A 26,374-nucleotide genomic window follows, 5' to 3' on the forward strand; every position below is an offset into this window, starting at 1 on the left:
GTGCTATTCTTTTGTAACCACATTTAACCATGAAAGGGTGTATTCCTTACTTACATTTGCTATTATTCTTAGGACAAATATATTATTATTATTATTTAAATTTTAGACAACTCACAATGAAAATATTTTCCCTGTAACTCCAGGATGTCAATCGGTCAAAGCTATGGTGGTTCAGATCCAGAGATCTGAAACCACCCATCTTTCATTTACACTATTTGCATAAATTACTCTGAATAGTGTAACAATATTGCTACCTAAGAACAGTACTTCACACAGTCAATAAGTTCATGATCGTGTAATTTGTTATTTTTGAACGTATTCTACACATGAAGGCGACTCAGTTTAAATACTGGAAAAATGTAGACAATTGTTGCATTAATAAACATCTCAAAATGTGTTGTCATTTAAAACAAACGAGAAAAAAAATCTTTTCAATATAACTTTCTGAAGATATTTGGCACCAACACTCAGCGAACAAGTGTTTCAGACATTTTTTAGATTACCCTTTCTTATATCTCCTAATTTTCAAACTTAAAAATAAAAAATATATATTACTAATATTACCTTCAACAGGTGCTGCTGTTGTTACTCCTGAAAAAATGGGAACATTTGTATATTTAGGACATTTTTTAATCAATAGGAAACATGACATTATTTCATAACTATACAGGACCCTATTAATTTGAGAATGTTAGATTAATATACATATATTATATACATAAACAGTAGTTTACAAAAGAAAAACTTTTGTTTTACGACTACATTTTTAATTGCAACAATTCCCATCTTTTAAAAGGGAAGAAACGTTTGTGTTGGCTGATTTTTAATTTCAACAATCTCATCCACCTATTTATAGATATTCTTGGGATAGTCCACAAACCGCACTATACTATAGCCAAGTATTTAATGCATCTCAAATAGATCTTGCTTTATGGGGCTACTTTGTCAATTTGGCAAATAAATTACTTTAGTGGCTCTGAAAGTGTGCTATTCTTTTGTAACCACATTTAACCATGAAAGGGTGTATTCATTACTTACATTTGCTATTATTCTTAGGAGAAATATATTATTATTATTATTATTATTTTAATTTTAGACAACTCACAATGAAAATATTTTCCCTGTAACTTCAGGATGTCAATCGGTCAAAGCTAAGGTGGTTCAGATCCAGAGATCTGAAACCACCCATCTTTCATTTACACTATTTGCATAAATTACTCTGAATAGTGTAACAATATTGCTACCTAAGAACAGTACTTCACACAGTCAATAAGTACATAATCATGTAATCTGTGATTTTTTAACTTATTCTACACATGAAGGCGACTCAGTTTAAATACTGGAAAAATGTAGACAATTGTTGCATTAATAAACATCTCAAAATGTGTTGTCATTTAAAAGAAAGGAGAAAAAAAATCTTTTCAATATAACTTTCTGAAGATATTTGGCACCACCACTCAGCGAACAAGTGTTTCAGACATTTTTTAGATTACCCTTTCTTATATCTCCTAATTTTCAAACTTAAAAATAAAAAATATATATTACTAATATTACCTTCAACAGGTGCTGCTGTTGTTACTCCTGAAAAAATGGGAACATTTGTATATTGAGGACATTTTTTAATCAATAGGAAACATGACATTATTTCATAACTATACAGGACCCTATTAATTTGAGAATGTTAGATTAATATACATATATTATAAACATAAACAGTAGTTTACAAAAGAAAAACTTTTGTTTTACGACTACATTTTTAATTGCAACAATTCCCATCTTTTAAAAGGGAAGAAGCGTTTGTGTGGGCTGATTTTTAATTTCAACAATCTCATCCACCTTTTTATAGATATTCTTGGGATAGTCCACAAACCGCACTATACTATAGCCAAGTATTTAATGCATCTCAAATAGAACTTGCTTTATGGGGCTACTTTGTCAATTTGGCAAATAAATTACTTTAGTGGCTCTGAAAGTGTGCTATTCTTTTGTAACCACATTTAACCATGAAAGGGTGTATTCCTTACTTACATTTGCTATTATTCTTAGGAGAAATATATTATTATTATTATTATTATTTTAATTTTAGACAACTCACAATGAAAATATTTTCCCTGTAACTTCAGGATGTCAATTGGTCAAAGCTAAGGTGATTCAGATCCAGAGATCTGAAACCACCCATCTTTCATTTACACTATTTGCATAAATTACTCTGAATAGTGTAACAATATTGCTACCTAAGAACAGTACTTCACGCAATCAATAAGTACATAATCATGTAATTTGTGATTTTTGAACTTATTCTACACATGAAGGCGACTCAGTTTAAATACTGGAAAAATGTAGACAATTGTTGCATTAATAAACATCTCAAAATGTGTTGTCATTTAATACAAACGAGAAAAAAAATCTTTTCAATATAACTTTCTGAAGATATTTGGCACCACCACTCAGCGAACAAGTGATTCAGACATTTTTTAGATTACCCTTTCTTATATCTCCTAATTTTCAAACTTAAAAATAAAAAATATATATCACTAATATTACCTTCGACAGGTGCTACTGTTGTTACTCCTGAAAAAATGGGAACATTTGTATATTTAGGACATTTTAGAATCAATAGGAAACATTACATTATTTCATAACTATACAGGACCCTATTAATTTGAGAATGTTAGATTAATAAACATATATTATATATATAAACAGTAGTTTACAAAAGAAAAACTTTTGTTTTACGACTACATTTTTAATTGCAACAATTCCCATCTTTTAAAAGGGAAGAAACGTTTGTGTGGGCTGATTTTTAATTTCAACAATTTCATCCACCTATTTATAGATATTCTTGGGATAGTCCACAAACCGCACTATACTATAGCCAAGTATTTAATGCATCTCAAATAGAACTTGCTTTATGGGGCTACTTTGTCAATTTGGCAAATAAATTACTTTAGTGGCTCTGAAAGTGTGCTATTCTTTTGTAACCACATTTAACCATGAAAGGGTGTATTCATTTCTTACATTTGCTATTATTCTTAGGAGAAATATATTATTATTATTATTATTTTAATTTTAGACAACTCACAATGAAAATATTTTCCCTGTAACTTCAGGATGTCAATCGGTCAAAGCTAAGGTGGTTCAGATCCAGGGATCTGAAACCACCCATCTTTCATTTACACTATTTGCATAAATTACTCTGAATAGTGTAACAATATTGCTACCTAAGAACAGTACTTCACACAGTCAATAAGTACATAATCATGTAATCTGTGATTTTTTAACTTATTCTACACATGAAGGCGACTCAGTTTAAATACTGGAAAAATGTAGACAATTGTTGCATTAATAAACATCTCAAAATGTGTTGTCATTTAAAAGAAAGGAGAAAAAAAATCTTTTCAATATAACTTTCTGAAGATATTTGGCACCACCACTCAGCGAACAAGTGTTTCAGACATTTTTTAGATTACCCTTTCTTATATCTCCTAATTTTCAAACTTAAAAATAAAAAATATATATTACTAATATTACCTTCAACAGGTGCTGCTGTTGTTACTCCTGAAAAAATGGGAACATTTGTATATTTAGGACATTTTTTAATCAATAGGAAACATGACATTATTTCATAACTATACAGGACCCTATTAATTTGAGAATGTTAGATTAATATACATATATTATATACATAAACAGTAGTTTACAAAAGAAAAACTTTTGTTTTACGACTGCATTTTTAATTGCAACAATTCCCATCTTTTAAAAGGGAAGAAACTTTTGTGTGGGCTTATTTTTAATTTCAACAATCTCGTCCACCTATTTATAGATATTCTTGGGATAGTCGACAAACCGCACTATACTATAGCCAAGTATTTAATGCATCTCAAATAGAACTTGCTTTATGGGGCTACTTTGTCAATTTGGCAAATAAATTACTTTAGTGGCTCTGAAAGTGTGCTATTCTTTTGTAACCACATTTAACCATGAAAGGGTGTATTCATTACTTACATTTGCTATTATTCTTAGGAGAAATATATTATTATTATTATTATTTTAATTTTAGACAACTCACAATGAAAATATTTTCCCTGTAACTTCAGGATGTCAATCGGTCAAAGCTAAGGTGGTTCAGATCCAGAGATCTGAAACCACCCATCTTTCATTTACACTATTTGCATAAATTACTCTGAATAGTGTAACAATATTGCTACCTAAGAACAGTACTTCACACAGTCAATAAGTACATAATCATGTAATCTGTGATTTTTTAACTTATTCTACACATGAAGGCGACTCAGTTTAAATACTGGAAAAATGTAGACAATTGTTTCATTAATAAACATCTCAAAATGTGTTGTCATTTAAAACAAACGAGAAAAAAAATCTTTTCAATATAACTTTCTGAAGATATTTGGCACCACCACTCAGCGAACAAGTGATTCAGACATTTTTTAGATTACCCTTTCTTATATCTCCTAATTTTCAAACTTAATAATTAAAAAATATATATCACTAATATTACCTTCAACAGGTGCTACTGTTGTTACTCCTGAAAAAATAGGAACATTTGTATATTTAGGACATTTTTTAATCAATAGGAAACATTACATTATTTAATAACTATCAGGACCATATTAATATGAGAATGTTAGATTAATATACATATATTATATACATAAACAGTAGTTTACAAAAGAAAAACTTTTGTTTTACGACTGCATTTTTAATTGCAACAATTCCCATCTTTTAAAAGGGAAGAAACTTTTGTGTGGGCTTATTTTTAATTTCAACAATCTCGTCCACCTATTTATAGATATTCTTGGGATAGTCGACAAACCGCACTATACTATAGCCAAGTATTTAATGCATCTCAAATAGAACTTGCTTTATGGGGCTACTTTGTCAATTTGGCAAATAAATTACTTTAGTGGCTCTAAAAGTGTGCTATTCTTTTGTAACCACATTTAGCATGAAAGGGTGTATTCCTTACTTACATTTGCTATTATTCTTAGGAGAAATATATTATTATTATTATTTTAATTTTAGACAACTCACAATGAAAATATTTTCCCTGTAACTCCAGCATGTCAATCGGTCAAAGCTAAGGTGGTTCAGTTCCAGAGATCTGAACCCACCCATCTTTCATTTACACTATTTGCATAAATTACTCTGAATAGTGTAACAATATTGCTACCTAAGAACAGTACTTCACGCAATCAATAAGTACATAATCATGTAATTTGTGATTTTTGAACTTATTCTACACATGAAGGCGACTCAGTTTAAATACTGGAAAAATGTAGACAATTGTTGAATTAATAAACATCTCAAAATGTGTTGTCATTTAAAACAAACGAGAAAAAAAATCTTTTCAATATAACTTTCCGAAGATATTTGGCACCACCACTCAGCGAACAAGTGATTCAGACATTTTTTTAGATTACCCTTTCTTATATCTCCTAATTTTCAAACTTAAAAATAAAAAATATATATCACTAATATTACCTTCAACAGGTGCTACTGTTGTTACTCCTGAAAAAATGGGAACATTTGTATATTTAGGACATTTTTTAATCAATAGGAAACTTTACATTATTTCATAACTATATAGGACCCTATTAATATGAGAATGTTAGATTAATATACATATATTATATACATAAACAGTAGTTTACAAAAGAAAAACTTTTGTTTTACGACTGCATTTTTAATTGCAACAATTCCCATCTTTTAAAAGGGAAGAAACTTTTGTGTGGGCTTATTTTTAATTTCAACAATCTCGTCCACCTATTTATAGATATTCTTGGGATAGTCCACAAACCGCACTATACTATAGCCAAGTATTTAATGCATCTAAAATAGAACTTGCTTTATGGGGCTACTTTGTCAATTTGGCAAATATATTACTTTAGTGGCTCTGAAAGTGTGCTATTCTTTTGTAACCACATTTAACCATGAAAGGGTGTATTCCTTACTTACATTTGCTATTATTCTTAGGACAAATATATTATTATTATTATTTAAATTTTAGACAACTCACAATGAAAATATTTTCCCTGTAACTCCAGGATGTCAATCGGTCAAAGCTATGGTGGTTCAGATCCAGAGATCTGAAACCACCCATCTTTCATTTACACTATTTGCATAAATTACTCTGAATAGTGTAACAATATTGCTACCTAAGAACAGTACTTCACACAGTCAATAAGTTCATGATCGTGTAATTTGTTATTTTTGAACGTATTCTACACATGAAGGCGACTCAGTTTAAATACTGGAAAAATGTAGACAATTGTTGCATTAATAAACATCTCAAAATGTGTTGTCATTTAAAACAAACGAGAAAAAAAATCTTTTCAATATAACTTTCTGAAGATATTTGGCACCAACACTCAGCGAACAAGTGTTTCAGACATTTTTTAGATTACCCTTTCTTATATCTCCTAATTTTCAAACTTAAAAATAAAAAATATATATTACTAATATTACCTTCAACAGGTGCTGCTGTTGTTACTCCTGAAAAAATGGGAACATTTGTATATTTAGGACATTTTTTAATCAATAGGAAACATGACATTATTTCATAACTATACAGGACCCTATTAATTTGAGAATGTTAGATTAATATACATATATTATATACATAAACAGTAGTTTACAAAAGAAAAACTTTTGTTTTACGACTACATTTTTAATTGCAACAATTCCCATCTTTTAAAAGGGAAGAAACGTTTGTGTGGGCTGATTTTTAATTTCAACAATCTCATCCACCTATTTATAGATATTCTTGGGATAGTCCACAAACCGCACTATACTATAGCCAAGTATTTAATGCATCTCAAATAGAACTTGCTTTATGGGGCTACTTTGTCAATTTGGCAAATAAATTACTTTAGTGGCTCTGAAAGTGTGCTAATCTTTTGTAACCACATTTAACCATGAAAGGGTGTATTAATTACTTACATTTGCTATTATTCTTAGGAGAAATATATTATTATTATTATTATTTTAATTTTAGACAACTCACAATGAAAATATTTTCCCTGTAACTTCAGGATGTCAATCGGTCAAAGCTAAGGTGGTTCAGATCCAGAGATCTGAAACCACCCATCTTTCATTTACACTATTTGCATAAATTACTCTGAATAGTGTAACAATATTGCTACCTAAGAACAGTACTTCACACAGTCAATAAGTACATAATCATGTAATCTGTGATTTTTTAACTTATTCTACACATGAAGGCGACTCAGTTTAAATACTGGAAAAATGTAGACAATTGTTTCATTAATAAACATCTCAAAATGTGTTGTCATTTAAAACAAACGAGAAAAAAAATCTTTTCAATATAACTTTCTGAAGATATTTGGCACCACCACTCAGCGAACAAGTGATTCAGACATTTTTTAGATTACCCTTTCTTATATCTCCTAATTTTCAAACTTAAAAATAAAAAATATATATCACTAATATTACCTTCAACAGGTGCTACTGTTGTTACTCCTGAAAAAATAGGAACATTTGTATATTTAGGACATTTTCTAATCAATAGGAAACATTACATTATTTCATAACTATACAGGACCCTATTAATTTGAGAATGTTAGATTAATATACATATATTATATACATAAACAGTAGTTTACAAAAGAAAAACTTTTGTTTTACGACTACATTTTTAATTGCAACAATTCCCATCTTTTAAAAGGGAAGAAACGTTTGTGTGGGCTGATTTTTAATTTCAACAATCTCATCCACCTATTTATAGATATTCTTGGGATAGTCCACAAACCGCACTATACTATAGCCAAGTATTTAATGCATCTCAAATAGAACTTGCTTTCTGGGGCTACTTTGTCAATTTGGCAAATAAATTACTTTAGTGGCTCTGAAAGTGTGCTATTCTTTTGTAACCACATTTAACCATGAAAGGGTGTATTCATTACTTACATTTGCTATTATTCTTAGGAGAAATATATTATTATTATTATTATTTTAATTTTAGACAACTCACAATGAAAATATTTTCCCTGTAACTTCAGGATGTCAATCGGTCAAATCTAAGGTGGTTCAGATCCAGAGATCTGAAACCACCCATCTTTCATTTACACTATTTGCATAAATTACTCTGAATAGTGTAACAATATTGCTACCTAAGAACAGTACTTCACACAGTCAATAAGTACATAATCATGTAATCTGTGATTTTTTAACTTATTCTACACATGAAGGCGACTCAGTTTAAATACTGGAAAAATGTAGACAATTGTTTCATTAATAAACATCTCAAAATGTGTTGTCATTTAAAAGAAAGGAGAAAAAAAATCTTTTCAATATAACTTTCTGAAGATATTTGGCACCACCACTCAGCGAACAAGTGATTCAGACATTTTTTAGATTACCCTTTCTTATATCTCCTAATTTTCAAACTTAAAAATAAAAAATATATATCACTAATATTACCTTCAACAGGTGCTACTGTTGTTACTCCTGAAAAAATAGGAACATTTGTATATTTAGGACATTTTTTAATCAATAGGAAACATTACATTATTTAATAACTATACAGGACCATATTAATATGAGAATGTTAGATTAATATACATATATTATATACATAAACAGTAGTTTACAAAAGAAAAACTTTTGTTTTACGACTGCATTTTTAATTGCAACAATTCCCATCTTTTAAAAGGGAAGAAACTTTTGTGTGGGCTTATTTTTAATTTCAACAATCTCGTCCACCTATTTATAGATATTCTTGGGATAGTCGACAAACCGCACTATACTATAGCCAAGTATTTAATGCATCTCAAATAGAACTTGCTTTATGGGGCTATTTTGTCAATTTGGCAAATAAATTACTTTAGTGGCTCTGAAAGTGTGCTATTCTTTTGTAACCACATTTAACCATGAAAGGGTGTATTCATTACTTACATTTGCTATTATTCTTAGGAGAAATATATTATTATTATTTTAATTTTAGACAACTCACAATGAAAATATTTTCCCTGTAACTTCAGGATGTCAATCGGTCAAAGCTAAGGTGGTTCAGATCCAGAGATCTGAACCCACCCATCTTTCATTTACACTATTTGCATAAATTACTCTGAATAGTGTAACAATATTGCTACCTAAGAACAGTACTTCACGCAATCAATAAGTACATAATCATGTAATTTGTGATTTTTGAACTTATTCTACACATGAAGGCGACTCAGTTTAAATACTGGAAAAATGTAGACAATTGTTGAATTAATAAACATCTCAAAATGTGTTGTCATTTAAAACAAACGAGAAAAAAAATCTTTTCAATATAACTTTCTGAAGATATTTGGCACCACCACTCAGCGAACAAGTGATTCAGACATTTTTTTAGATTACCCTTTCTTATATCTCCTAATTTTCAAACTTAAAAATAAAAAATATATATCACTAATATTACCTTCAACAGGTGCTACTGTTGTTACTCCTGAAAAAATGGGAACATTTGTATATTTAGGACATTTTTTAATCAATAGGAAACTTTACATTATTTCATAACTATATAGGACCCTATTAATATGAGAATGTTAGATTAATATACATATATTATATACATAAACAGTAGTTTACAAAAGAAAAACTTTTGTTTTACGACTGCATTTTTAATTGCAACAATTCCCATCTTTTAAAAGGGAAGAAACTTTTGTGTGGGCTTATTTTTAAATTCAACAATCTCGTCCACCTATTTATAGATATTCTTGGGATAGTCCACAAACCGCACTATACTATAGCCAAGTATTTAATGCATCTAAAATAGAACTTGCTTTATGGGGCTACTTTGTCAATTTGGCAAATATATTACTTTAGTGGCTCTGAAAGTGTGCTATTCTTTTGTAACCACATTTAACCATGAAAGGGTGTATTCCTTACTTACATTTGCTATTATTCTTAGGACAAATATATTATTATTATTATTTAAATTTTAGACAACTCACAATGAAAATATTTTCCCTGTAACTCCAGGATGTCAATCGGTCAAAGCTATGGTGGTTCAGATCCAGAGATCTGAAACCACCCATCTTTCATTTACACTATTTGCATAAATTACTCTGAATAGTGTAACAATATTGCTACCTAAGAACAGTACTTCACACAGTCAATAAGTTCATGATCGTGTAATTTGTTATTTTTGAACGTATTCTACACATGAAGGCGACTCAGTTTAAATACTGGAAAAATGTAGACAATTGTTGCATTAATAAACATCTCAAAATGTGTTGTCATTTAAAACAAACGAGAAAAAAAATCTTTTCAATATAACTTTCTGAAGATATTTGGCACCAACACTCAGCGAACAAGTGTTTCAGACATTTTTTAGATTACCCTTTCTTATATCTCCTAATTTTCAAACTTAAAAATAAAAAATATATATTACTAATATTACCTTCAACAGGTGCTGCTGTTGTTACTCCTGAAAAAATGGGAACATTTGTATATTTAGGACATTTTTTAATCAATAGGAAACATGACATTATTTCATAACTATACAGGACCCTATTAATTTGAGAATGTTAGATTAATATACATATATTATATACATAAACAGTAGTTTACAAAAGAAAAACTTTTGTTTTACGACTACATTTTTAATTGCAACAATTCCCATCTTTTAAAAGGGAAGAAACGTTTGTGTTGGCTGATTTTTAATTTCAACAATCTCATCCACCTATTTATAGATATTCTTGGGATAGTCCACAAACCGCACTATACTATAGCCAAGTATTTAATGCATCTCAAATAGATCTTGCTTTATGGGGCTACTTTGTCAATTTGGCAAATAAATTACTTTAGTGGCTCTGAAAGTGTGCTATTCTTTTGTAACCACATTTAACCATGAAAGGGTGTATTCATTACTTACATTTGCTATTATTCTTAGGAGAAATATATTATTATTATTATTATTATTTTAATTTTAGACAACTCACAATGAAAATATTTTCCCTGTAACTACAGGATGTCAATCGGTCAAAGCTAAGGTGGTTCAGATCCAGAGATCTGAAACCACCCATCTTTCATTTACACTATTTGCATAAATTACTCTGAATAGTGTAACAATATTGCTACCTAAGAACAGTACTTCACACAGTCAATAAGTACATAATCATGTAATCTGTGATTTTTTAACTTATTCTACACATGAAGGCGACTCAGTTTAAATACTGGAAAAATGTAGACAATTGTTGCATTAATAAACATCTCAAAATGTGTTGTCATTTAAAAGAAAGGAGAAAAAAAATCTTTTCAATATAACTTTCTGAAGATATTTGGCACCACCACTCAGCGAACAAGTGTTTCAGACATTTTTTAGATTACCCTTTCTTATATCTCCTAATTTTCAAACTTAAAAATAAAAAATATATATTACTAATATTACCTTCAACAGGTGCTGCTGTTGTTACTCCTGAAAAAATGGGAACATTTGTATATTGAGGACATTTTTTAATCAATAGGAAACATGACATTATTTCATAACTATACAGGACCCTATTAATTTGAGAATGTTAGATTAATATACATATATTATAAACATAAACAGTAGTTTACAAAAGAAAAACTTTTGTTTTACGACTACATTTTTAATTGCAACAATTCCCATCTTTTAAAAGGGAAGAAGCGTTTGTGTGGGCTGATTTTTAATTTCAACAATCTCATCCACCTATTTATAGATATTCTTGGGATAGTCCACAAACCGCACTATACTATAGCCAAGTATTTAATGCATCTCAAATAGAACTTGCTTTATGGGGCTACTTTGTCAATTTGGCAAATAAATTACTTTAGTGGCTCTGAAAGTGTGCTATTCTTTTGTAACCACATTTAACCATGAAAGGGTGTATTCCTTACTTACATTTGCTATTATTCTTAGGAGAAATATATTATTATTATTATTATTATTTTAATTTTAGACAACTCACAATGAAAATATTTTCCCTGTAACTTCAGGATGTCAATTGGTCAAAGCTAAGGTGATTCAGATCCAGAGATCTGAAACCACCCATCTTTCATTTACACTATTTGCATAAATTACTCTGAATAGTGTAACAATATTGCTACCTAAGAACAGTACTTCACGCAATCAATAAGTACATAATCATGTAATTTGTGATTTTTGAACTTATTCTACACATGAAGGCGACTCAGTTTAAATACTGGAAAAATGTAGACAATTGTTGCATTAATAAACATCTCAAAATGTGTTGTCATTTAATACAAACGAGAAAAAAAATCTTTTCAATATAACTTTCTGAAGATATTTGGCACCACCACTCAGCGAACAAGTGATTCAGACATTTTTTAGATTACCCTTTCTTATATCTCCTAATTTTCAAACTTAAAAATAAAAAATATATATCACTAATATTACCTTCGACAGGTGCTACTGTTGTTACTCCTGAAAAAATGGGAACATTTGTATATTTAGGACATTTTAGAATCAATAGGAAACATTACATTATTTCATAACTATACAGGACCCTATTAATTTGAGAATGTTAGATTAATAAACATATATTATATACATAAACAGTAGTTTACAAAAGAAAAACTTTTGTTTTACGACTACATTTTTAATTGCAACAATTCCCATCTTTTAAAAGGGAAGAAACGTTTGTGTGGGCTGATTTTTAATTTCAACAATTTCATCCACCTATTTATAGATATTCTTGGGATAGTCCACAAACCGCACTATACTATAGCCAAGTATTTAATGCATCTCAAATAGAACTTGCTTTATGGGGCTACTTTGTCAATTTGGCAAATAAATTACTTTAGTGGCTCTGAAAGTGTGCTATTCTTTTGTAACCACATTTAACCATGAAAGGGTGTATTCATTTCTTACATTTGCTATTATTCTTAGGAGAAATATATTATTATTATTATTATTTTAATTTTAGACAACTCACAATGAAAATATTTTCCCTGTAACTTCAGGATGTCAATCGGTCAAAGCTAAGGTGGTTCAGATCCAGGGATCTGAAACCACCCATCTTTCATTTACACTATTTGCATAAATTACTCTGAATAGTGTAACAATATTGCTACCTAAGAACAGTACTTCACACAGTCAATAAGTACATAATCATGTAATCTGTGATTTTTTAACTTATTCTACACATGAAGGCGACTCAGTTTAAATACTGGAAAAATGTAGACAATTGTTGCATTAATAAACATCTCAAAATGTGTTGTCATTTAAAAGAAAGGAGAAAAAAAATCTTTTCAATATAACTTTCTGAAGATATTTGGCACCACCACTCAGCGAACAAGTGTTTCAGACATTTTTTAGATTACCCTTTCTTATATCTCCTAATTTTCAAACTTAAAAATAAAAAATATATATTACTAATATTACCTTCAACAGGTGCTGCTGTTGTTACTCCTGAAAAAATGGGAACATTTGTATATTTAGGACATTTTTTAATCAATAGGAAACATGACATTATTTCATAACTATACAGGACCCTATTAATTTGAGAATGTTAGATTAATATACATATATTATATACATAAACAGTAGTTTACAAAAGAAAAACTTTTGTTTTACGACTACATTTTTAATTGCAACAATTCACATCTTTTAAAAGGGAAGAAACGTTTGTGTGGGCTGATTTTTAATTTCAACAATCTCATCCACCTATTTATAGATATTCTTGGGATAGTCCACAAACCGCACTATACTATAGCCAAGTATTTAATGCATCTCAAATAGAACTTGCTTTATGGGGCTACTTTGTCAATTTGGCAAATAAATTACTTTAGTGGCTCTGAAAGTGTGCTATTCTTTTGTAACCACATTTAACCATGAAAGGGTGTATTCCTTACTTACATTTGCTATTATTCTTAGGAGAAATATATTATTATTATTATTATTATTTTAATTTTAGACAACTCACAATGAAAATATTTTCCCTGTAACTTCAGGATGTCAATTTTTCAAAGCTAAGGTGATTCAGATCCAGAGATCTGAAACCACCCATCTTTCATTTACACTATTTGCATAAATTACTCTGAATAGTGTAACAATATTGCTACCTAAGAACAGTACTTCACACAGTCAATAAGTTCATGATCGTGTAATTTGTTATTTTTGAACTTATTCTACACATGAAGGCGACTCAGTTTAAATACTGGTAAAATGTAGACAATTGTTGAATTAATAAACATCTCAAAATGTGTTGCCATTTAAAACAAACGAGAAAAAAAATCTTTTCAATATAACTTTCTGAAGATATTTGGCACCACCACTCAGCGAACAAGTGATTCAGACATTTTTTTAGATTACCCTTTCTTATATCTCCTAATTTTCAAACTTAAAAATAAAAAATATATATCACTAATATTACCTTCAACGGGTGCTACTGTTGTTACTCCTGAAAAAATGGGAACATTTGTATATTTAGGACATTTTTTAATCAATAGGAAACTTTACATTATTTCATAACTATATAGGACCCTATTAATATGAGAATGTTAGATTAATATACATAGAAAAACTTTTGTTTTACGACTGCATTTTTAATTGCAACAATTCCCATCTTTTAAAAGGGAAGAAACTTTTGTGTGGGCTTATTTTTAATTTCAACAATCTCGTCCACCTATTTATAGATATTCTTGGAATAGTCCACAAACCGCACTATACTATAGCCAAGTATTTAATGCATCTCAAATAGAACTTGCTTTATGGGGCTACTTTGTCAATTTGGCAAATAAATTACTTTAGTGGCTCTGAAAGTGTGCTATTCTTTTGTAACCACATTTAACCATGAAAGGGTGTATTCCTTACTTACATTTGCTATTATTCTTAGGAGAAATATATTATTATTATTATTATTATTTTAATTTTAGACAACTCACAATGAAAATATTTTCCCTGTAACTTCAGGATGTCAATTAGTCAAAGCTAAGGTGATTCAGATCCAGAGATCTGAAACCACCCATCTTTCATTTACACTATTTGCATAAATTACTCTGAATAGTGTAACAATATTGCTACCTAAGAACAGTACTTCACACAGTCAATAAGTACATAATCATGTAATCTGTGATTTTTTAAATTATTCTACACATGAAGGCGACTCAGTTTAAATACTGGAAAAATGTAGACAATTGTTGCATTAATAAACATCTCAAAATGTGTTGTCATTTAAAACAAAGGAGGAAACAAAATCTTATCAATTTAACTTTCTGAAGATATTTGGCACCACCACTCAGCGAACAAGTGTTTCAGACATTTTTTAGATTACCCTTTCTTATATCTCCTAATATTCAAACTTAAAAATAAAAAAATATATAACTAATTTTACCTTCACCAAGTGCTGCTGTTGTTACTCCTGAAAAAATGGGAACATTTGTATATTTAGGACATTTTAGAATCAATAGGAAACATGACATTATTTCATAACTATACAGGACCCTATTCATTTGAGAATGTTAGATTAATATACATATATAATATACATAAACAGTAGTTTACAAAAGAAAAACTTTTGTTTTACTACTACATTTTTGATCGCAAATATTCCCATCTTTTAAAAAGTAAGACATTTTTGGGTGGGCTCATTTTTAATTTCAACAATCATTTCCACCTATTTATAGATATTCAAGGGATAGTCTACAAACCAGACTATACTATAGCCCAGTATTTAATGCATCTCAAATAGAACTTGCTTTTATGGGGCTACTTTGTCAATTTGGCAAATAAATTACTTTTGTGTTTCCACTTTTTTTTGGTAACTTATTTTTTATTAGAATAGTAGAAAAACAAAAAGGAAGGGAAACAGAAAATAGAAAAGTCGAGGGGGGGGATGGGAATTACCACATTCTATACAATGGTATCGTAAAATATATTGTCAATCAGTAACAGCAGCAACGCACACTACACACAATAATCAACACTCTGAAAGCAGATACAGCTCTCTACCCACACCGATTCAAAGTTTCAAAGATTCCCCTTTGAGTACCAGGGCTCCCATACCTTATGAAATTTTCTTGGGTTATGTCTTACATACAGTAGGCTGTTAATCTCTCCATTGATTGACCTCATTTGCTCGCAAAATAATCTTGCTCCTGGATTTGGGTTGGGTCTTTTTCCAGGCCCATACGATTGCACACCTTGCCGTGTTTAGAATGTGTAATAATAATTTGCTTGTATTTCGGTTTCCATTTTCCAGGGTGTAGAGGGATCCTCATCTCAATAATTTCTCTTATCAAATTCTGCACTATTACCCAAAATCTCTGTATTTTGGGGCGAAACCCCCAGATATGGGCCATATCCCCTACATTACCAGAGCCTCTCCAACAAAAATTCATGACCCCTGGGTAAATCTTGCTCATCCTCTGAGGTGTCAGATACCTACTAAATATAACTTTATAAATATTCTCTTGTGATATTGTTCATATGTAGTAGATGAATTTGTTGCATTGTCCCATATATCTTCCCAGTCTTCCCATGAGATCTCTATCTGGAAATCATGAGCCCATTGATCCATATAACGGGGGGCATAGAAAGCGTTAATTCCCCGAGAAATAAGAACTTGATATAGTGTTGAGATGAGTCCCTTTGATAATTTCCATTTTTACATCACTCTTCGAATGCAGAGCTATCTGGTAAAGACCCACTTGGGGACAGCTGCCTAACATAATGGCAAACTTGTAAATATCTAAACACCTCAGAACCCGTGTAAGTGTATTTCTGACAAAATTCCCTTGAAATTTAACAATTTACCTTTAGATAGCAAATCCCCCACGTTTCTAATATTCTTAGCCTTCCATACATTTAAAGCGCTAGTAAACCATCCTGGACCAAAATCAGGGTTGTCAAAAATGGGGATACATCTCGAGGGAACTGATAATAACTGATATTGAGGTTAAACCCTTTGCCAAATCTTATGCGAGAATCTTATTACCGCCAAATCAAAAAGGCCTGGTCTAGGACATTTTATTAACTTATTATTCCATAAAAGAGCCTGTAGTACCGCTGAACAATTGAATATATTTTCTACATCTACCCACCTATCTTGGTTTTCCTGGGAATGTCAAAAAATAATCTGTTTCAAATGGGAAGCTAAATAATATTTCTTATATCTTGTGGTGCAGAGCTGGATATAACTATAAATACTAATTATTCTTATTATGAGAATTTATTCTTGCACACAGTCACACCTGCCTTTGTTCAGTCAGAGTGGCTGTATCTTGCTCAGTCTGCTCAGCTCCCCTAATCACTTTCAATATTCTACTTACGCCAAAATGAGTAGAGACTAATGTAAGAATCAGGAAACATAAACATGGCTTTATAGTAATATTTTGTATTAATAATACATATTGTATGTATTACCTTACTAATATTATTTTGTATATATAATACATATTGTATGAAGCCCTTACTAATCTCAATTCTCTTTACTATTCTAAATCACAGGTGTACTGTTTTTTATTTTTTACTTTATTTTGCTATTTAGCTGTTTTGTGTTGGTTATCTTACTGCTTTCACCCCTCCTGTTTTGTTAACTGTACAGTCACAATTTAAAAGTTTATCTGGTTAGAAAGGTCAATGTTAAAATAGAAAATAGAGGAATAAGAAAAGATAAATGAACAACTTTAAAATGGCATAGAAATTAAAATTTGGAGCATAATGTGATTGTTTATAATATACTGTACTGTATATTTCATGTGTTCCATGTATATCCTCAATAAAAACATATACCGTATTAAAAAAATAAGAACCTTTTGGATGTGCTAATTTTTCTTAACGACAATGTCATTCACCAATTATTAGATATTCAGGGGATCGTTCATAGGCTGCACTATACGATAGCCCAGTATTTAATGTATCTTGAATAGAACCTGTTGTTATGGATCTAGTTTGGCAAATAAATGAATTATGTGGTTCTGAAAGCTTGTTATTCTCTTGTAACCACTGTTAACCATTAAAAGATATCATCCGTACCTTATATTTGTTATTATTGCAAAGGATAAATATATTTTTATTCTTACTTAAGATTAATCACATTTAAAATATTTTACCAGGAACTCCAGGTGGAGGACCGGTCAAAGTTTAGGGGCTTTAGATCTAGGTGTCCCAAACTGCCCATCCTTAATTTAAACTATTTGCATAAGTTGCATCTGAATAATGTAACCATATTGCTACTTAAGTATAGTACTTCACACAATCATTGAATGCATTTAAATGTATTCTATATACTGTAATTTTTTTATTTATTCTTCACATGAAGAACACTCTTAAATACTGAAACAATTTAGACAATTGTTGCCTCAATAAATATCTCCCTATGTGTTATTTAAACCAAAGGACGAAAATATTTTCTTATCTGGATGAAGTTTCTGAAGATATTTGGCTCCATGTAAGGATCCGTGATGGCCTGTGTCACGCACCTCACAGGGCAAGCCTACCACAACCCGCGATCAAGTACCTCGGCGAACCCTCTCTCCTTGGCACATCCCGCGTCATCGCAGATCTCTCCCGACGGTCTCGCCCTACACACTGGCGCCGTGTGGCTGGAGAGACTGGCACCACTGGCCCCGCCTCCGGTTTCTGCCCCGTGATTGCATCGGTGGCACGCAGCGCACATGAACTGAGCGCGGGTGGCGCGCGCATGCAACAGAGCCTGACTTCTCTGCATCACACCACGACTTCTGCGGACTCCTCCACCACCTATCACATAACTACTTACTGCTGAATCCTCCTCCCTGCAGCCTCCTATTGGCTTCTGGTAATATATATGCTCAGTCAGCCTTGGCAAGATGGCTGAGCATAAGACTTCATTCATGCGAATCCCTGCCTCTTTGTCTTGTACCTTGCTTCCTAGTTCCTGTGTCTCTCTGTGTCTGACTTTGGCTAGTATATGGACTCCTTACTTCTCCACTCCTGACTCCGGCATTACCTACGATGATCTGCACCTCTCCAACCCTGCCACAGCAAGTACTTACGACGATCCCGACTTTTCCAACCCCGACCCGGCTACCCACTACCAATCTACACTCCGGACGCGCTCTCCTGGCTGGAGGTCGGTCTATTCACAAACCCCACCTCGGCCCCGCGGTCGCGCCCTGTTTTTGATGAGCACTCCGTCACACTCCACCAGTCAGCATACATAGTTACATAGTTACATAGTAGATGAGGTTGAAAAAAGACGTACGTCCATTAAGTTCAACCTATGCTAAATTTAGACAACAGATACTTTATTCTATATCTATACTTACTTATTGATCCAGATGATTGCAAACAAAAAACCCCATTAAGGGGAAAAATTAATTCCTTCCTGACTCCAAGAATCGGCAGTACTTATTTGGTATATCCCTGTATACCTTTCCCATCTAAAAAGATGTCCAACCTTTTTTTGAACAAATCTATTGTATCTGCCATCACAGTCTCCATGGGTAATGAATTCCACATTTTAACTGCCCTTACTGTAAAGAACCCTTTCCTTTGTTGCTGGTGAAATTTCCTTTCCTCCAACCTTAAGGGATGGCCCCGAGTCCTTTGTACTGCCCGTGGGATGAATAGTTCTTTTGAAAGCTCCTTGTATTGTCCCTGAATATATTTGTATATAGTTATCATATCCCCTCTTAGACGCCTCTTTTCTAATGTAAATAAATCTAATTTAGCTAGCCTCTCCTCATAAGTTAGAATGTCCATCCCCTTTATTAATTTGGTGGCTCTTCTCTGCACTCTCTCTAGTTCCATAATGTCTTTTCTTAGGATTGGTGCCCAAAATTGTACTCCATATTCAAGGTGTGGTCTTACTAATGCTTTGTAAAGGGGCATAATTATGTTTACTTCCCTTCCATCCATTGCCCGTTTGATGCAAGATAAGATCTTGTTTGCCTTTGCAGCTACTGCATGACATTGGGCACTATTGCTAAGCCTGCTGTCTACAAGCACTCCTAAATCCTTCTCCATCAAGGATTCCCCCAATATATCTCCATTTAATTTGTAGGTCGCCTATTTATTCTTGCATCCCAAATGCATAACCTTACATTAAACTGTATTAAACCACATTTGCCATTTGCCTGCCCACGTTTCCAGTCTCTCCAAGTCCTTCTGAAGAGAAATTACATCCTGCTCTGATTCTATTACCTTACACTATTATTATCATTAGCAAAGATGGAGACTTTGCTCTCGATCCCAACCTCAAGGTCATTAATAAACAAGTTAAAAAGCAGGGGTCCCAGTACCGATCCTTGAGGTACTCCACTCACGACTTTAGCCCAACCTGAAAAAGTTCCATTTATGACAACCCTCTGTTGTCTGTCCTTTAACCAGTTTTCAATCCAGGTGCATATATTATTACTGAGTCCAATTTTCTTTATTTTGTACACCAACCTCTTGTGTGAAACCGTATCAAAAGCCTTTGCAAAATCTAAGTAGACCACATCAACTGCATTACCCTGGTCTAAATTCCTACTTACCTCCTCAAAGAAACAAATAAGGTTAGTTTGGCAAAATCTATCCTTCATAAATCCATGCTGACTATTACTAATAATTTTATTTTCCATTGGGTATTCCTGAATATTATCCCGTATTAAACCTTCAAGTAGTTTCCCTACTATTGAAGTCAGGCTTACAGGTCTGTAATTCCCCGGGTGTGATCTAGCTCCCTTTTTAAATATAGGCACCACATCTGCTTTACGCCAATCTTGTGGTACTGAGCCTGTGGAAATGGAGTCCTTGAATATTAAATATAATGGTTTTGCTATTAATGAGCTTAACTCCTTGAGAACTCTTGGATGTATGCCATCGGGCTCAGGTGCCTTATTTACTTTAATTTTTTCAAGTCGCTTATGAACTTCTTCCTCAGTTAACCAATTGTTCATTAATATGGAGGTTGTGGCTTCCTCCTGTGGCGCTACTATTGAACTTGATTCTTCCCTGGTATACACAGAGGCAAAGAATTTGTTTAATACCTCTGCTTTTTCCTTATCTCCAATAATCTGCCTACCCATCTCACACTGAAAGGGTCCTATGTTTTCTTTTCTCGTTTTTTTGTTATTAAGGTACTTAAAGAACTTTTTAGGGTTGACCTTACTTTCTATTGCAATCCTTTTTTCATTATCCATTTTTGCTAATTTAATTGCCCTTTTGCAATTTTTGTTACATTCCTTATAATTCTGATACGATGTCTCTGTCCCTTCTGACTTAAAGAATCTAAACGCTTTCCTCTTCTTGTCCATTTCCTCCCCTACCTGTTTATTTAGCCACATTGGTTTTGACTTATTTCTTTTATACTTATTACCCAAGGGTATACACTGATAAGTGTGCTTTTCTAACAATGTTTTAAAGACTGCCCATTTATCTTCTACATTTTTCCCTGCAAAAACATCATCCCATTGTATTACTACTAGTTTATTAAAATCTGCCTTTCTAAAGTTTAAAGTCTTTGTTGAACCCAAGTAATTTGTTTTTTGATAATGTTTTCAAATGAGACCATGTTATGATCACTGTTACCCAAATGTTCCAGGACTTGAATATTTGTTATTACTTCTACATTGTTTGATATGACCAAATCCAGAACTGACCCTCTCCTGGTTGGTTCCTCAATAATTATCTTTAAGCACCCCCAAAAACCTGTTTCCTTTTGTTGTAACGCTAATCTCATTGCTCCAGTCTATGTCTGGATAATTAAAATCCCCCATTATGCAAACATGACCCAGTTTTGATGCCTTCTCCATTTGCAAATGTATTTTAGCTTCCTCAATCTCACAGATATTTGGTGGTTTATAGCATATTCCCACAAACATTTTCTTTATACTTTTACCTCCACTGCTAATTTCTATCCACAAGGTCTCTACATTTTCATCATTCCCTTCATAGACATCAGCCCTTATAATAGGTTTTAGATCTGGTTTAACATATAGACATACTCCACCTCCCCTTCTATTTGTTCGATCCTTCCGAAAAAGAGAATACCCTTTAAATTAACTGTCCAGTCATGAGTTTCATCCCACCATGTTTCAGTAATGCCTATGATATCATACTGCTCCCTTGTAGCTATTAATTCAAGCTCCCCCATTTTATCTGTCAGGCTTCCTGCATTAGCAAGCATGCATTTAAGTTTTTTTTCAGCCTGTACTATTATCTTATCTGCTCCTTCCTTTCTGCTCCCACTTGGTTTAGTCTTTAGAAGTTTTCTAGTATTATCTCTATTTACTATGGGTATCTCACTGCTTGTCAAACTTGCACTTGCCCCCATTCTACCTCCATACCACCTTGTATCCTCATCTATTCCATTTAGTTCATTATCTGTTTCATTCCCCTCCCCCCTCCATCCTAGTTTAAAATCTCCTCCAACCTTTTTAGCATTCTCCCCCCTAGCACAGAAGATCCCTCTTCATTGAGGTGCAATCCGTCCCTAGAATATAAATGGCACCTCTCAGAAAAGGAGTCCCAGTGCTCTAAAAACCCAAACCCCTCCTCCTACAGCACTTTCTTAGCCATGCATTAACCTCCCTGATCTCTGACTGTCTCCCTGCGGTAGCGCATGGCACTGGTAGTATTTCAGAAAATACTACTTTGGAGGTCCTTGCTTTAAGCTTTTGGCCTAGATCCCTGTAATCATTTTTTAGGACCCTCCATCTTTCTCTAACTTCGTCATTGGTGCCAACATGTACCAAGACCGCCGGGTCAGTCCCAGCCCCCCCCCCAACAATCTGTCTACTCGATCCGCAATGTGCCGAACCCGAGCACCCAGGAGACAACAAACTGTTCGGTTCATGCGGTCCCGGCAACAGATTGCCATATCTACCTTCCTAATAATGGAGTCCCCTACCACCACAATCTTTCTTTACATCTGAGCATCCTGAGTCCCCACTGTGCTGAGTCCCCCTGGCTGCTAGAGGAATTAGTCTCCCCCAGCCTTGCCATTTCTGCCCCAACATTCCCAATATCTTCACTCAACATGGCAAATCTATTGGGATGTGTCAGCTCAGAAATGACCTGCCTCTCCCTATTGCCCCTGCTTCCCCTTCTAACTGTCACCCAGCTACCTACCTGCTCCTCACTAACAGTAACTAAGCTACCTACCTGCTCCACACTAAAATCGCCACCATCTGCACCACTAGTCGAAGCAAGGGCCTGCTTAGTGAGCTCTAATTCCCTTTCAAGATTGCCAATGTCCCTCAATATTGCAAGTTGCCTCTTCAGATCAGCAATCTCTGATTCTAAAGAGACCACCTGCTCACACTTCTCACAGCGGTATGCTCCTTGGAACAGCTGCTCCAAGTGCACATACATGTGGCAAGATGTGCATTGAGTGGCATTTTCAATCCTGCTCATTCTAGCAACTATGAAGTTTAGAAGTACTAACAGTAAACTGTACTTCAATAAACTATACCTTGTTTAACTGCTTCCTTGTTCAAACTGCTTCTGGTTCTAACTGCACACACTTTAATACAATTGTTTTTATTAAAAGAAAAACAGAAAAATGTCATAAAATTTTGTTGAGATTTCACCGTACAAAAAAGTGAGAATGATTAATTTAAAAATAGTTGTAACATCTTTTTATAACCATAAAACATTAGACATGATACAGTATTTATCAAATCGTGTTTTTTTGAAAATCGAAATACAGAGAGGATTAGCTTTGTCCAATCTTATTTATTAGTATGCGACAGCCTAGCTCCCACAACTGATAACCTGGGATGATTCCAGGGGAACTAGGAGATGGGTAGATATTGAGAACTCACTGACCTCACCTTCATCCATTCAAAACTTGTTATGGATCAAGTAAACCATAAGACCCAAGAAAATACAAGACTTACACACCAAAAATAATTCCCTACATGTATGGGATAAGTGGAAAACAAAAGTTAAACTGACAAACTACCCCTCAACATTAATGCCCCTACTGGACAACCCTGACTTTCTCAGGGGCTGTAATCCAGGTAAATTTCAAACATGGAAGGAGGCGGGCGCCAACAGACTATTCCATATCTTTGTCAAGGGGAAGCTAAAACAATTTTCTGATTGCCACACACAATTAAACCTGACCAATATTGAATTGTATCACTATTATATATCTATCACACATTATATATCTTCCATACACCAACCAAGTTGATCACCACTCACAACGACACGATTCAAACAACTTTGTAAAGAATATTCACATACAAAAAGGACTGATATCAACTTTATATAATACCTTACAAGAGATACAATCAGATCTGAAAACCCCATATATGTTGAAATGGGAAAAAGAGCTGGGTCTTGTATTATCACTCAATCGCTATATGTAACGATCGGGCTTAGGCCACACCTCCATGACATGTCCCATGACGTCACCAGTGATATGCCTTGCGCTGACAAGATCATGCACCGGCATCGCCCATTTGTTGTCATGCGAAGGACTCCACGAGTTGACACTGTGCTAAACTCCACTCCATTGACTATTCAGTGGTCTGATGGCAATCAGCATCTAAAGCCGTGCAACTCATCGTAGATTGGCTCTTCAATCAAGAAGCAATCATTCTGTTCAGTCTTTTGCCTTTCTTCTGAGTGGCTTAAAGTCCTTTATATGCTCACCAATCCCTGCTCCAAATCGACTGAGCATAGTAGTCTATACCTGAGACGAAGTGCTACCCTCAAGCATCCCACTTGCCTTGTCCTGCTTTGCCTTGTGCAATTCTGCTTTCCTTGTCTTGTCTCCTAATATCCCCAACCTCGGCTTTATACCAGGACTCCCACCTTCTCCATACCTCGACCTCGGCTACGCACAATGACTATTCTACATTTGCAACCCTTGACCATGGCGAGTATCGACACTAATGCTACTTCTCCTATCCAGACCCAGCTACATGACTACGGACCTACACACCGGACACAGTCTCGCGGCCGTGGGTTGGTGTATTCTAATCCCCACCTCAGTCTCACGGTTCTGTCCTGTTTGTGGTGAGCACCTGTTACACTATAAAGACATCCAAGCTTCCCGTATGTACAAATATTAAAGAAAACGGTTATAAGATCCTATTCAGGTCATACTTGGTTCCTGAAAGGCTACATGAAATGTTCCCTGATGTGTCCAATATGTGCTGGAGGGGCTGTGGAGAAATGGACTTCATGTTACATATGTGTTGGAGTTCTCCAATAATTTCACAGAGTGTGGTCCATATTTTCAAGATCATCAATAATATTTTAAAAGTAAAAATCCCCCAAAAACCTAATGTAGTCCTTTCAAATGTAAGCATAGACACCCGGTACAGAACAAAACATGGTCAAATATTAATAACTCATATTCTAATGGCTACCAGGTGTCCATTGCAAACCATTGGAAGCAGACAACCCTCCACCAATTGAGATTATTTGAAATAGAATTAAGAATGTAATGTTAATGGAGAGTCTCTCCCATTATCTCTCTGGAATTTATGATAGCGTCTGTGAGCCATTGGCTTAACTCCACCTACTCCTAATTATCTATGAATGTAAACAATCAAGTCACCCCTTGACTTTTAAAATGTATAAAGTTAACTGGGTGGAGCCTATTTCTTGTATGGAATTATGTATTTTCTAGTAAAGTGTTTAACTAGATGAACTGACTGTAACGTATTGAACGTACCCTTCCCCCTACCTCTCCTGTTTTTCTCCTGTCTGTACCCCATCCCTAATTTCTTTTAAATTATTATTATTATTGTCCGAGACAAGTCAAAATAAAAAGTTGTAACATAATTTTATAAAACCCTAAAACATTAGACATGATACTAATCAAATGATTAGTGCACCTACAGTGCACCTCACAACTGGAAAAACCTACCTGAAACTCTCAAAGCTGCCGCAAGTCTAAGTTCTTTCAAAACTAAAGCTGTCTCAAATTTGAATCTGGTCGGTAACAGTTCCATACTCCTATAATATATATGTATGTATGTATGTACGTATGTACGTATGTATGTATGCACTTATGCATGTATGTATGTCTTTATTTATATAGCAAATTTATTAGCCAATAGTTGACATTTCGGCCTCAATGGCCTTTCTCAAAAGCAAATGGCATTTGCTTTTGAGAAAGGCCCTTGAGGCCGAAACGTCAACTATTGGCTAATACATTTTCTATGCAGAAATCCGCAGTGCCCAGGTTTTTTCCTTTCATACATGATATTGGGAGTACCTAGCAGAGATTCCTGAACCAGGAGCACTGGTATTTATATAATTTTTTCCCTTGGGGAGTGCAGTATTACCCTTCAAACTGTTTATTTATATAGCGCCATTAATGTACATAGCGCTTCACAGTAGTAATACACACTACAATCATATAAATAACAAATAATACAAATAACAGATCATGGGAATAAGTGCTTCAGACATAAAAGTAAATTTAAGAAAAGG

General features: G+C 33.3%; 1 protein-coding gene across 1 annotated transcript in view; it reads right to left on the bottom strand.

The window, feature by feature from the left end:
- Nucleotides 1–9,529: 9,529 nt before the first annotated feature.
- The window catches only part of MUC19 (mucin 19, oligomeric), a 203,173-nt gene continuing 186,328 nt past the window's right edge, over nt 9,530–26,374 (bottom strand). The window contains exons 112-114 of the mRNA XM_075599071.1: nt 15,345–15,371; nt 12,407–12,433; nt 9,530–9,552 (exon numbers count right to left, since the gene is read on the bottom strand). Coding sequence (XP_075455186.1) covers nt 9,530–9,552; nt 12,407–12,433; nt 15,345–15,371 — 77 coding nt within the window. The remainder of the gene's footprint in view (nt 9,553–12,406; nt 12,434–15,344; nt 15,372–26,374) is intronic.

The sequence above is a fragment of the Ascaphus truei genome, chromosome 5 (assembly GCF_040206685.1).
Source record: "Ascaphus truei isolate aAscTru1 chromosome 5, aAscTru1.hap1, whole genome shotgun sequence".
NCBI classification, from domain to species: Eukaryota; Metazoa; Chordata; class Amphibia; order Anura; family Ascaphidae; genus Ascaphus; species Ascaphus truei.